This window comes from Podarcis erhardii (assembly GCF_964252035.2).
Source record: "Podarcis erhardii genome assembly, chromosome: 12".
In the NCBI taxonomy this organism is placed as follows: Eukaryota; Metazoa; Chordata; class Lepidosauria; order Squamata; family Lacertidae; genus Podarcis; species Podarcis erhardii.
In genome coordinates this window covers 2,064,334-2,077,897 of record NC_138513.1, presented here as the reverse complement: position 1 = coordinate 2,077,897, position 13,564 = coordinate 2,064,334, and the positions used below count along the sequence as shown (strand labels likewise).

The 13,564-nt window shown below is 48.8% G+C and overlaps 1 protein-coding gene across 2 annotated transcripts in view; it reads right to left on the bottom strand.

Moving 5' to 3' along the window:
• SCAP (SREBF chaperone) overlaps window positions 1–13,564 on the bottom strand; it is a 68,576-nt gene that overhangs the window by 19,743 nt on the left and 35,269 nt on the right. For both annotated transcript variants that reach the window (XM_081834193.1, XM_081834194.1), the window contains exons 11-16: window positions 11,349–11,447; window positions 8,867–9,088; window positions 6,741–7,156; window positions 3,679–3,864; window positions 2,234–2,435; window positions 965–1,080 (exon numbers count right to left, since the gene is read on the bottom strand). In XM_081834193.1, the coding sequence (XP_081690319.1) occupies window positions 965–1,080; window positions 2,234–2,435; window positions 3,679–3,864; window positions 6,741–7,156; window positions 8,867–9,088; window positions 11,349–11,447 (1,241 nt within the window). The remainder of the gene's footprint in view (window positions 1–964; window positions 1,081–2,233; window positions 2,436–3,678; window positions 3,865–6,740; window positions 7,157–8,866; window positions 9,089–11,348; window positions 11,448–13,564) is intronic.

Below are 13,564 nucleotides of genomic sequence, written 5' to 3'. Positions count from 1 at the left end.
CAGAAATCAACTGGCGCTCAGTGGAATCAGCAAAGGATTGTTGTTTTGTGGTCAGAGCATCTTGCCCCAGCAAGCAACCTGGCGGCTGCAGCTTCCAAACCATTTTCAAAGGCAGCCCCACATATAACACATTGCAGAAGTCTAAGCTAGAGACTACCAGAGAACAGACAGCAGACGTTTGGGGTGCAGCTTTGAAGCTGATGCAGCACACCTTGCACCAAAAAGCAACTTCAGCCAGAAGTAGAATTTTCCTTCACTGGGAACGTTTTCTCAAGGGACGTCAGCCTTCCTTTTGTGCATTAACATTTGTAGAGCATATTCTGGTAGACAACACACTTGTCAATAGATTATTGATATCTACCCTCTGTGAAACTGAGGCTGAGAGCAGGGAAACCCAGAGATTTAGACTGCACATGGATTTGAACCCAGGTCCGCAATAAGGACTGGAGCATGCTGGATCGGCAACTCCAACAGGGACATGGCAAAAAAATGGCTAAGTAAACAATCTATTGCCTTTTAAACTGGGGCATCTTCTATAGCAGGGGTGTCAAACTCAAATTCATTGGGGGCCGCATCAGCAGTTTGGTCACCCTCAAAGGGCCGGTGGAGGTTTCCTGAATGCATGTAAAGTGGAGGTTTCCTGTGTAGAACGGCCGGCGCCGCTAGAGGGCAGACGTTCTCTGGCTTGCAGGCTGCCGCGCATGCGCTGAAGAGGCGGCTTTCTGGTGTCAAAAAAAAAAAGTGAGAATAAAAGGTGAAGGCTGGCGGCCGGCGGCGGCTACACGGGCCACATGACGAGGTCTGGCGGGCCGGATTCGGCCCGCGGGCCTTGTGTTTGACACCCGTGTTCTATAGCCAGCAATCCGCAACCAAGCAAGGGCTTGCACACATTTCCATGATGAGCCATTGAAGCTAGCAGCCCATCAGCCCGAACAGCTGGTAGGCAGCAGGAAGCCAAACCTACCCTTGCTTCGGAATGACGGTGAGGCAGTCGCCCGTCTGAGCGTCCCACACGCGGATCTGGCCCACCAGGCAGCAGCTCACAAGCAGCATCCCATCACTAGCCAGGCACTCAATGTCCTGCCAAAAACAAATAAAAAATAAAACTGGTCAAATGCTGAACAACTGGTGCAATGCAGGAAGGATCGTGCCCTGAGGACGAGAGGACTCAGTGTATGCCTCCTGGCTTGCCTCCTTAAAAGTCTGGCTGCTGGATCAGACCAGAGCGAATCCATCCAGTTTGGCACCCTCTTTCCTATCCTTCCCCCCCCTTTCTTTTCTTTTTTATTGGTATTCACATATTACATTACAATACAAATGTACCAAAGCCAACACCATTTCCTCCCCATCCCCCCCCATACATTTACATTTCCTCAATCCGTATTATTCTTTTCTCCTTCCTCCCACTTCCCTCTGCCCCCACTCGGTTTCCTCCACATTATATAATTTACAATAATCTTTGCATTCTACAATCTTCTCAAATCCTCTATATATTATTATCTTTCCTTACTCATTTTTCTTCCATCCAGTACTTCACATTTTAATATAGCCATATTAGGGTAACATTTTTTGAGCAATATTTTGCCATATATTCATCAAAACATTTCCACTCCTTTCTTAATTTTTGATTCAACTGATTTCTTATTACAGCAGTTAATTTGGCCAAAATTAAATGTACATTTAGTTTACAAATCCATTCCTCCTTTTTGTGGGTATAAGTTTGTGACTTCCACCTAGCAGCAATCCCTATTCTAGGAGCTGTACTTGCATACAGAAAAATTCTTTTTCCCCTCCGTGGTATCTCTTCACCTATCATTCCTCTTTCCTATCCTTTCAACAGTGGCAAACCAGGGGTCTCAAAGAAGTGAACAGGCAGAGAAGGAAGGCAACAGCTCTGTCTCTCTCTCTGAAAGCTTATGGGCACTGACTGGCGAAGACTAGGTCTTTGGGAAAGATTCCCAGTGGCCAGGCAACTGGGAAAGGGTGCTTTCTGCCCCACAGTTCCTTGCCCTGCTTCGCCCCCCCCCCGGATTAGCGTTTCTTACCCCCACAGCACCCCCTTCTGTGACCCCAATCAGCATCGACTGTCAAAAAACACAGCCTTTAAAAATTCTGCAACAGCATTATGTTTAGATGTGCTTTCTCTATGTGGTTTCGCCTCTGCTATAGTCGGGATGGAGAAGCTGAGGATGAGATGCATTTGCTACATCAAGGCCCCTGTCTTGCTTCTCACCATCAGGTGGCCCCTGAGGACCAGAGGGATGATCTCTGTCTCCGGCGGAGAGTAGCCATAGTCATCGCAGGGCAGGTCTCCTCTTCGACGCCGGCTGTGGGAGAGCCCGTTCTGCCCATAGTTTTTGGGACACAGGATTTTGTACAGGCAAAAGAGCAGGAGGACCAAGAGGATCCCAGACGCCAGTCCCAAAGCAGCAACCCTGAGGTGGTTCATGGAAAATGGAGAAGTCAGTCAGTCACAAATACCTTTGGTTCCAATCCCATCATTTCAAGTACACTGAGACCATCTGCAGGAGCACGGCTGGCCATTCCTGAGTTGGTGAGGCTCACTGGACAACAAGGAGCCAAGTCTGCAGTGCCACTGGCCCAGTCCTTTGGAACTCCCTGCCACTAGAGATTCAGCAGGAGCCTTCTGTGCCAACTTCCAAGAACTTGCTTAAAGTTTTTCTATTCTGCCAGGCCTTTGCAGGCAATTAAGAATGCACCCTTCCGCAAGGGGTAGTTGATGTCTGTTTTTAACTTCTTTATTGCATGGTCTTATGATTTTACTGCTGCAAACTGCTTTGATATATCTTTTTATGACATGGCATAAAATATTTCTATAAATAAAGGAAAAGAGTACAACAGATCCAAACAGGTGCCAACGGCTACAGCAGGGTCATCTAGCGCTTGAGTCAGTGCAGCTGAGAGAGAACACAGAGCTATGCTGTTATAGTAATTTTAAGGTGCACACACATCTCGGATAAATTGTGTGGGATAAAAGCAGATCTTTCACCCAACTCACTACCCTGTTTCCCCGAAAATAAGACAGTGTCTTATATTAATTTTTGCTCCCAAAGATGCGCTAGGTCTTATTTTCAGGGGATGTCTTATTTTTCCATGAAGAAAAATATGGTACACATTTATTGTCTAATTGTGAGTCAGCCAGACTCCGTCAGGGAAGAGCGAGCAGCAGGCGGCAGCTTGTCTTGGCGGTGGCACAGGCTATCTGATTTAAAGAGACCTTGCACAGCCTGAACAGCTCCGGCTGCACTGTGGCCAATTAGTGAACTGCGTGGTGGCTATGGTCCTGCCGCTATGGTCCAGAGGAGTCAGACGCCTTATGGTAGCTTCGGGGGCCTTATATTCCGGGGTGGCCTTATGTTCGGGGGAGGCCTTATTATCGGGGAGGTCTTATATTTGGGGGGATGCCTTATATTACAGTGAGAGGCAAAACTGGAAGTGGGTCTTATTTTCGGGGGATGTCTTACTTTCGGGGAAACAGGGTAGTTTCTGTTCTGCAAGATACTGAGAAACCAGCCACTCTAAAGCAGGAGAGTGGCATGCCATGCCCGGCAAAGGCTTACAAACCAGCGGGTGTCTTAATGGGCCCCCTCAGCTCTCCCTCTTCCCTCCCCACCCCTCACTTTGGCAGCATCTCCCCCCCCCCATCAGCTCTCTTACTTGTACAGCGTGATGTCTTGATGCCCTTGCACTTTGGGCACACCTTCCGCCACCTGCTCCGACTTCTCACTGCTCGGTGAGAAGAATGGGTAGTATCGATTTGCCTCGTGAGGATGGCGTGCCTCCAAGGCCTCCTGCGGGTTCAGGTACAGAGTGACTGGGATCACTGGAAGGATGCTGATGTAGCTGCAAGAGTAGTAAGAGAAGTGATAATGACAGGACTGACCGGCCAACATAGAAAAAGCAGGGACAAGAGGCAGAAAGGCCTTCTCAGAGGACACCATTCACTCAGTTCATGGCTTTTTCGCTGCCTGCGTTTCTTAGCTTGATGCAATGACCAGTACTGTGTGAACAAGCCAGAAGGCAGCTTTTAGTTACAATTTTTTGTAGATTATCAAAAACAAGACTGTGATATGGCACTGGGGGTGCCTCCATTAATAATAGTTCCTGGCCAGGTGAGGTTTGCCTGCCCATTTCCCTCTCTTCCTTCAGAAGGTGGCAGGAACAGGCTGCCCTATGCTGGAGCACATGAGCCTTAACAGGATCTTTTTTCACTACAGTGGAACCTTGGTTTTCGAACGTAATCCATTCCGGAAGACGGGTTGACTTCCAAAACGTTTCAAAACCGAGAATCAAAGGCCTGTCGGCAAAGTGAATTGGGGGGGGATGAGAAACATGCTTCAGAAGCCGTTCAACTTCTGAGTCGTGTTTGAAAACAGAAGCATTCACTTCCGGGTTTTTGGCATTCAGCTTCCGAAATGTTCAAAAACGGAGGTTCCACTGCACCTGCTGTTCTTTCTGAATCTTTGCTAATTCTCTCCCAGGTGTCAATGCTTTTACCCCCACCCCTTGTTGCTGAGTTCTGGTTTTTTTCATAAAATACTACTGCTACTTTGAGAACACGGACGAGGAAGCAGTGTGCAAGTAAACAAAACAAATGAAGTAATTCCAAAATGCATGGCTGGAGGGGAAAGAAGAGCACCCCGTGTTATCAGAGGATACAAGAGCAAAGAACATAAGAGGATCCTGCTGGATCAGGAGCCGATCTAGTTCTGCATCTTGTTCTCACAGCAGCCAACCAGATGCTGTGGAACACCCACAAACAGGATTCCAACACAAGAGCCTTGGCATTCGGAATCACTGCTGCCTTAACTGTGGAGGCAGACCATAGGCTCCATCACAGCTAGTAGCCGTCAATAGCCCTCTCTTCTTCCATAAATTTGTCCGATCCTCTTTCAAAGCAAGTTGGTGGCCATCACTGCCTCCTGTTGGAATGAATTCCACAGTTTTTGTAGTGATTATGTGGGATTGCTATGAGGAATTATAAAAAATATGGAGCAAGCCATTTGTGTCTGCGATGAAAGCATTGCGTTGACTGGGTTTGAGCCATTTTGATACGATTTCTGATCAATCCATGCCTCTGCATCTGTCCTATTTCTCTACACCTGACAGGCATGTATAGGCATTCTGAAACACAGGCCAGCTGCTTCATCAGGCATCCTCAGTACATAAAGATAGTAGGTTGCTTTGATCTCTAGATAGATCTAAGGGCCAGGAAGACAGTTCACAAGGAGATGGTAAATGCTGTTTACTGCTGTTTATGACCTCCGGGGTTTCCTAAAAGCATTGCTTCCTATTTTATTTACTCTGGACTACTATGCATGCTCAAGCAGCAAATACCGTATTTTTCGCCCTATAGGACGCACTTTTTCCCCTCCAAAAATGAAGGGGAAATCTGGGTGCGTCCTATGGGGCGAATGCAGGCTTTCGCTGAAGCTTGGAGAGCGAGAGGGGTCGATGCGCACCGACCCCTCTCGCTCTCCAGGCTTCAGGAAGACATCCGCAGCCTAGGCAGCCCTGCGGGAGTTCCCACAGGGCTGTCTAGACTGCGGATAGTAGCCTGCTTCCCGGAATGCCGGGCGCGCTGAAAACAGAGCGCCCGGCGCTTCGGGAACACATCCGCAGCCTAGGCAGCCCTGTGGGAGTTCTCCGCAGGGCTCCCCACGCTGCGGATAGCAGCCTGCCGCCCAGCAGGCGGGGCGCCCTGAAGCAGAGCGCCCCGTGCGCCGGACAGACATCCGCAGCGTGGGGAGCCCTGCAGGAGTTCCCAGCAGGGTTCCCCACACTGCGGATAGCAGCCTGCCGCCCAGCGGGCGGGGCACCCTGAAGCAGAGCGCCCCGCGTGCCGGACAGACATCCACAGTGTGGGGAGCCCTGCAGGAGTTCCCCGCAGGGCTCCCCACGCTGCGGATAGCAGCCTGCCACCCGGCGCGCAGGGCGCCCTGAAGCAGAGCGCACTGTGCGCCGGGCAGACATCCGCAGCGTGGGGAGCCCTGCAAGAGTTCCCCGCAGGGCTCCCCATGCTGCGGATAGCAGCCTGCCGCCTGAGGCAGACACGGGCCAGCCCCACAAGCTTGGGGGACAGCAGGGAGGCGCAGCACCGTTCCTCGACCTGGTTCGGTTTCCCCGACCTGCTTTTGGGGGGGAAATAAAGGGAAAATTTTTTTCCTTTATTTCCACCCCAAAAAACTAGGTGCGTCCTATGGGTCGGAGCGTCCTATGGGATGAAAAATATGGTAGTTTCTTTGTAGTTAAAAGAATTTCTTCTATCTGACTTTGTCCCCACGTGGGGTTTTTTGGAATGCTCAGAGGAAATCTGATTGGTTCTTACAAACACTGTGTAAAAAGCTCTTTTGTGAATTAAACGACCTGGGCCAAGGGGTGGACAGGAATTATTATTGGCACCCCTCCCAATAATTGCTGGTCAATCTATTAATCTATTAATCAGAGTCCAATCCTTCCTTTGCTTTGGGAACGCCACAGTTTTAACAGGAAGAAGCCAGCCCTGCACCCAGAGCTCAAGGGGCCAGAAGACTCCACACCAACTTGGGAGGCCAATCTCAAAGTACACACACCTCCCGACATCACAGGGGAGACTCTGGCCACTGACACTCCCTCCCTCTGCTTAATCAACATAGTCCACAGATGCAGCAGAGAGAGAGAGAGACTTCGGGAGCTTTCTGCCCGGGCAGAAACATCAGGGCTGTCTTCTTGCCACTCACCGTTTGGCCAGCGTGATGTTGTAGTAGCTGAACAGAGAAGGCCAGTGCCGGAAGGAGAGTTTCCTCCAGATCTCCTCATCTTCCACTCCCCATGTCACTTCCGCCTTGGGGCCCAGATCCGGCTGCCCGCTGCTCCCCCGGCTCTCCTGCTCTTCAGCCTTGGCACGGTGGCTCGATTCTTGCCTGCTCAGCGAATCCAGCGTCTGGTTCTCCGACAGCTGCTGGACGGGGTCCGAAGCGAAGACAGAGAGGGACAGCTTGGCGTCGCCGGTGGGAAGGACTTCCCCAGGAACTGGCATGGCGGGCAGCCCTGCCTCCCCCAGCGGGCTCTGCTCCGTGACTTGAGAGGCCAGGTAAGGGCGGAGGCCGGCCGGGTCGGTGTAAAACAAGATGCCAATCCACACCATGGTCCCTGTCTGCAGGGAAGGCAAGGAAGGGGGAGAGCATTATAGCGTTCAGAAGAAGAAGAGTTTGGATTTGATATCCCGCTTTATTACTACCCGAAGGAGTCTCAAAGTGGCTAACATTCTCCTTTCCCTTCCTCGCCCACAACAAACACTCTGTGAGGTGAGTGGGGCTGAGAGACTTCAAAGAAGTGTGACTAGCCCAAGGTCACCCAGCAGCGGCAGGTGGAGGAGCGGAGACGCGAACCTGGCTCACCAGATTACGAGTCTACCGATCTTAACCACTACACCACACTGGCTCTCACAGAACCCTGCTTTCCCTGACACAAAAGTCTCCCAGAACCAAAAATCCATGTGTTCTAAGCAAAGGAACCTTTGTGGACCTCAGAAATCCACAGCCCTCTTCTAGATTGAGGCCACTCCCCAATTTGTTTCACTTCCCGGCACCCGTCTGTTGATGGAAGAGCCAGAAGCAGTGTAAGGGAAACCGAAGAGGCATAGTTCTCCATGCAGATAGGGAACCGAAGACACTCCAGCTACTTTTGGACCCAGTTGACATGACCAATGGTCAAACACCCTTCTGTGTGCTGTTCACGAGCCAGAAACAGTGGCCAACTCTAAACACTGCCTAAGGACTCATCTATCCCACAAGATTTATCACACTGTCATGCTGAGTATTTATTGATATTTAACTGAATGTTTTGTTGATGGCTTCTCTGTATTTTCTAATGTCGCTCTTTGTGTTCTTGGTTTTAAACATTACTATACTTTATTTTTAAAAAAGCTTACTGTGTTTTACATAAACCACTTAGGGATCTTGCATATTAAAAATACTACGGATGATTATCTGCCCCTCCAAAATCCCAGTCCTTAGGCATGGCGTGGGCGAGTGCACCAACATCTATCCTCCCAGCTGACTAGGCTACCTCAAGTACTGCTAATATGTAACATTCATGTGCCACTTTTAAGACATAAAGAGATTTACAATCTCTGTAAATTTTAGCCCTCAATAATAATAATAATAATAATAATAATAATATTTTATTTATACCCCGCCCTTCCTGGTTCAAAAACTGGGCTCAGGGTGGCTAACAACAAATTTAAAACACTTTAAAACACTTAATTATAAAAGCAGCATAAAATGTAGTATAAAAACATGAATAACAATAAAATTCAAAAATCAATTAGATAATCCCCAGGGCTAGCTGGCTGAATTGGTTCTACTTGGGCCAGTGAGGAGGTCAGGGGAGAATTAGGGAAGATCAGAGCGGGTGATCTTCATAAAAGGGGAGGGGGAGGGAAGAGAAGGGAAATAAAAGATCAGGCTGAATTCAAATTAAAGGCCAGGCGGAATAGCTCTGTCTTACAGGGCCGACAGAAGGCATTAAAAGAAGTAGCAGTGAGGTCACCATGATTTCAGAGTCGGGGGGGGGACGAGGCCTCCTGGCAACTCTCCACCCTCTGGCTCCTGCCATTGTTCCAGCGCCCACAGACACAAACCCAGGCAGATGATGGGTAGAAGGAGCCAGCCATGCTAGCCAGCTAACCCTACAGCCTTGGGTCTTGCTGCCTCTTCGTGCTCTGCCTCCCAGCCCTGCCCTCAGCCCAACAGGGCTTTTCTGCTCCACTCCCCAGCTGACAAAAGCCCTGCCTGTTCCTCCCACTGCAAGCACCCCACTTCCTGCAGCACCGCCCACAAAGCTGCTCTGGCGGAGGGCCTACCATAATGAGTCTCTGTGCCAGCCGGGTCCTGGCGAAGAAGTAGATCACCCGCAGGCGCTTGGGCAGGCGCAGGTTCCTGAAGGAGGAGGGCTGCAGGGTGATGGTGTGCGGGGTGGCAGGCCGCATGGCTGGCTGACGCTCATACCGCTGGGAGCGGCTCGCCGGCTTGGTGGAGGAGGGCATGCAGGCTTCGGCCGGGAGGCGCCTGTTCAGATCCGCAAGCTGCCAAGAGAGGGAAAGTGGTGGGGTCAGAGACAGAAAGACCACAGCAAACTTAACCATAATGATAATAATAATAAGTATTATTTATACCCCACCCTCCCCGGCCAGAGCCGGGCTCAGGTCGGCTAACACCAATAAAATCACAGTAAAAACATAATAGGGGGAAGGGGGGGCAATTTAAAATACAGGTTAAAATGCAATTTAAAATGCAGCCTCATTTTAAAGTAGCTGATAAATCAAGGCCATAAGGGGAGGGAAACATAAGGTCAGACCGAGTCCAAACCAAAGGCCAGGTGGAACAGCTCTGTCTTGCAGGCCCTGCAGAAAGATGTCCAGTCCCGCAGGGCCCTAGTTTCTTGTGACAGAGCTGTCCACCACATCGGGACCAGTGCTGAAAAGGCCCTGGCCCTAGTTGAATCCAATCTAATCTCCTTGAGGCTTGGGACCTCCAAAGTGTTGTTATTTGTGGACCTTAAGGTGGCCTGAAACACAGGGTTGCCAGAGAAGCTGGCCATTGGCGTCCCACACTGTGGCACACAGAATCCCGAATCTGTGCCCTGAATCTGTGTTCAGCGAATTGCCTCCAATGACAAGTGCCAGTTTAAGTCATCCATGTACAGCTGACTTGAACCTCTGTATTCAGAAGTGCCTGATCTTGTAATCCCTGCTCCTCTCAGCTCATAAGACACCCAGCCAAGCACACAAGGGTTAGCTCACCCCCCTTTGATTCTGTAAATTTATCCCCAGTGCCCCCTCCCCTTCCCTGTAAAAAGCGTTTTCCAGAACATTTCGCACAACCAACCAAGGAAGATTACAACACAATGCAATTCAAAACAGTGGCAATTTTTGCACATTTATTCAAAATCCAATTATAATTACCTAGTTCAATTCATTTGACGGTACTTATAAACCTGATTCAGTGATGGTCGGATAGTCATATATACTTCCAGCACCCCCTGCCTCCCCTCTAGAGAATCCCACGGCCCCCTCTGGGAACCACTGCAAGTAATAAACAATTATGTTATACGACCTTCCGTTAGACATCTGAAGGCAGCCCAGTATCAGGAAGTTTATAATGTCTGATGTATTGTGTGTGTGTGTGTTTAATATTTTGTTGGAAGCCACCCAGAGTGGCTGGGGCAACCCCCCAAGGAAATGGGGAACACAGCCCTTGCCTGCTGTGCCCATAAATCACCCCCTAATTTAAAATAAGGGGGTGAGGGCCCTAGGCAGAATGCCCCCGTGTGGACATCGGCTCTCCTGGACGCTGTCTCTGATCGCGCACTAGTTGCAGCAATTTGGAATAATTAATTACAAAAGAAGCAAATGCACATATTTCAAGTGAAGAAGGGGAGTGAAGTCTGCTAATTTAAGTGACCTCTGCGAAAGACGACGACGGGCTGGAGAAACAGGAATATTTTACGATGAAGATACACCAAAGGCGGGGTATGTTGACAACGGGGCTGAATGGGGGGGGGGAACCTTTTTTACTTTCCTTCTATGTGATTTACAAGAACCCCTCCTCATTAGAACCGTCGGTTGAACTGACCCAAGCAGGATGATTAAGGTCTGTGTGGAGATAAACTTTAACCAAAAGTATGCTTTATGGAGACCGAGAAGCAGTAAGAGCTATTGGGAATGGCGTAGCAATTAATTCGGAGTCGCCATCTTGCCAAAGGATTTATAGCCGGGAAGAAGAACGGATTTGTTTTCAGACTGCATTCCTAGTGAATCTCCTCAGAGGTTTTGAGAAAGGAGGCAGATTGGTGAAGATTAATGACGCTAAGACTGTTTTGATGTATGGAAGTGATGTTATATGGAAAACGTCTGGATATGGCTACTGGATAAAAAAAATAATATCCACGCAGGATTACAAACTGTTCTAACCAGCTTGCGGAGACTATCAGAGGTCACAAAGAGAAAGGAAAAATATATGAAAATAACAACAAGAGATGTGGAAAAATAGTAAGAAAGGACTGGATAGTACTGTGAACATCATAAGGTTAGATTTGTGGACATTAAAACAGCCGTAAGAAGTAAGAAGTTGATTGGATCCCTTCGGAACTTAAAATATGGGTACCCCCAACAAAAATTTAAAATTTGGCTGTGTAATTTGGAATTTATGTAATTTGGTTTGATTTGATGTGATTGGTCGGTTAATAAAAATTATTCTTAAAAAAAACAGAGTGGCTGGGGCAACCCTGTCAGATGGGCAGGGCACAAGTGATAAATAATCATTATTATTACTGCCTTCTTTTACCTCCATGCGGCGGATGTCAATGGACAGGACGGTGGTGAAGAAGAGCATCTGGAGGAAGAAGTCGGACACCAAGCCAACCACAGCAAAAAGGCAGAATTCCTGCAAGGCACAAGAGAGGAGGGTGTTTGTTAGCTGCTGTACTAAGCTCCCAGCAGGGAGAGTCACCCCAGAGCAGGCAGCAAATGCAGATCTTTGTGCAGCAAGAAACAGTGTGCAGCTGGGAGCTGGTTATGCCAGACATGGCTCAGCAGTTCTCACTCAACAACAGGAGCAGCAGTTCCAGGATCTTTTATTTTAAATATAATTTTTATTCATTTTCTCATCAAACAATCATTTCACTTGACATCACCAATCCAATCTTTCCACACTCTGCCAAGTTCAAGACTTCCTTCCTTCCCATCCCTTAACAAGCTTTCTATTACAAATCTGTATCTCGCATTTATAACTTAAACTATAAAGTCCACGTCGTAGGAATCATTTCAGTCTTGCTAGTGTCTTCAAACTTTCGCAATGATTATTAACGTAATCGATAAATTTACTCCAGTCTCTCTGGAATTTTGAGTCCTCCTGGTTCCTGATTCTGCAAGTCAGTTTTGCCAGTTCTACATTGTCCGTCATTTTCGTCTGCCACTCCACAATTGTTGGTATTTCCTGTAATTTCCACTTTGGGGCTAATAAAGTTCTTGCCGCAACTGTGGCGTACAAAAATAGTCTTCGGTCCACTTTCGCAATTTCTCCCCCCATCAACCCCAGCAAAAATGCTTCCAGTTCTTTGGGGAAGGTATATTTAGGATCTGTTTCAGGATCTGTGCTGCGCAGTGCAGGGAGCAGGGAGGAGGTAAGGGTATGTGTGAACATGTGCGTTCCCACATCTCTCGACACAACCAATTCTACCTCCAGAGAGCAAGAGGAGCGCCAAGGCTGAGTAGGCTAATGAGGTAATGAGGTACGCTGTCCTTAGCCCAAAAGTGCAGCACCAGACCTCAAGCGAACGGGGCGAGGGTCAAAAGGACATGAAGCCTGTGGCAACTTGGCTCCCTATTGCCAGGATACCTTGGACTCTGTGACAAGCATGCTGAGCATTATCTCTTCTGCGTCCTTCACGTTCAGGGCCACAGATAAGGGGCAGACAAGCAGACCTGTTCTAGGCACCATTATTGCAAAGATGCAGAAATCAGGGCTGGAAGGTTTGGATTTCAGCCACCAGAATCTGCCGCCATTCTGCTGCTACAGCACAGGAGGCATCAAGGTTCTGCCTATCAGCTCAAAATACGCTTTCTATCCCATCAAAAGGATCTTATCAGCATCGCCCTTGAGCCAGTGTACCAACTGGACTCATGCACTACAGCCCCGACTGGGCTAGGCGAGCTGGGTAGCACTGCCAGAGACCTCCTTTCCCACAGGAACAGGTGACAGTGCTGTGGACTCACAGCTTGGAGCTGAGAGCACCGGATTGACTGTCTCAATTATACAGTCGTTGCGCAGCAGCGTTTTGCAGAGTCTTGCAGAGTATAAACCACTCGGAGAGCAGCTCTGTAGAATATCTTCCTTTTATTCTATTGCTACAGCTATAATACAAAACTATATACAGAGCTACAAATTCTAAGCATAAATCAATGCTATACTCTGAGTGCCTGCAGCTGCTCTTAGCAGCAATCTTATCTATAAACACGATCTCTTGCACTCTCTCCCCGACACACTGACTGACTCTCTCTCTCACACAGAGACTGACTCACTCACTTGACTAATTAAGTAGAGAGCAGTACATTGCTCCTCCTCTCTGTAGAGTCAGCAGAGACCTCAGGAGATTCTTGGATATGGGAGGGGTGAAATCTCCTCACTTAACGATATTTAATCTATGAACTGTGGAGAAGGGAACAGAGGCAAGCAACACTTTCAGGCCACGGCAGGCTTCCAAGAACAAGTCCCGCCAGGAACAGACCCAGTTCAGGCTTCAACAGGCTGCGGGGGCCTTACAATGGTAGTGACGGAAAGCATTCCCTAAGACATATGCAAGTCTCAACACACTGAGCAGCTTTCAAGGTAAAATGTGAGTTACATTATGGGAGGGCTGTTTCACGCTATCCCACCCTTTGCCCTTGGAAGCCCTGCAAGAAGCTGCTGCAGGAGAGGGGACTGTGAGCAACGTCATAGGAGGGGTGTTTCTGGGACCAAGGAGAACTCCCTTTTATGTTTTGCTATGGGACGCTGGCTGT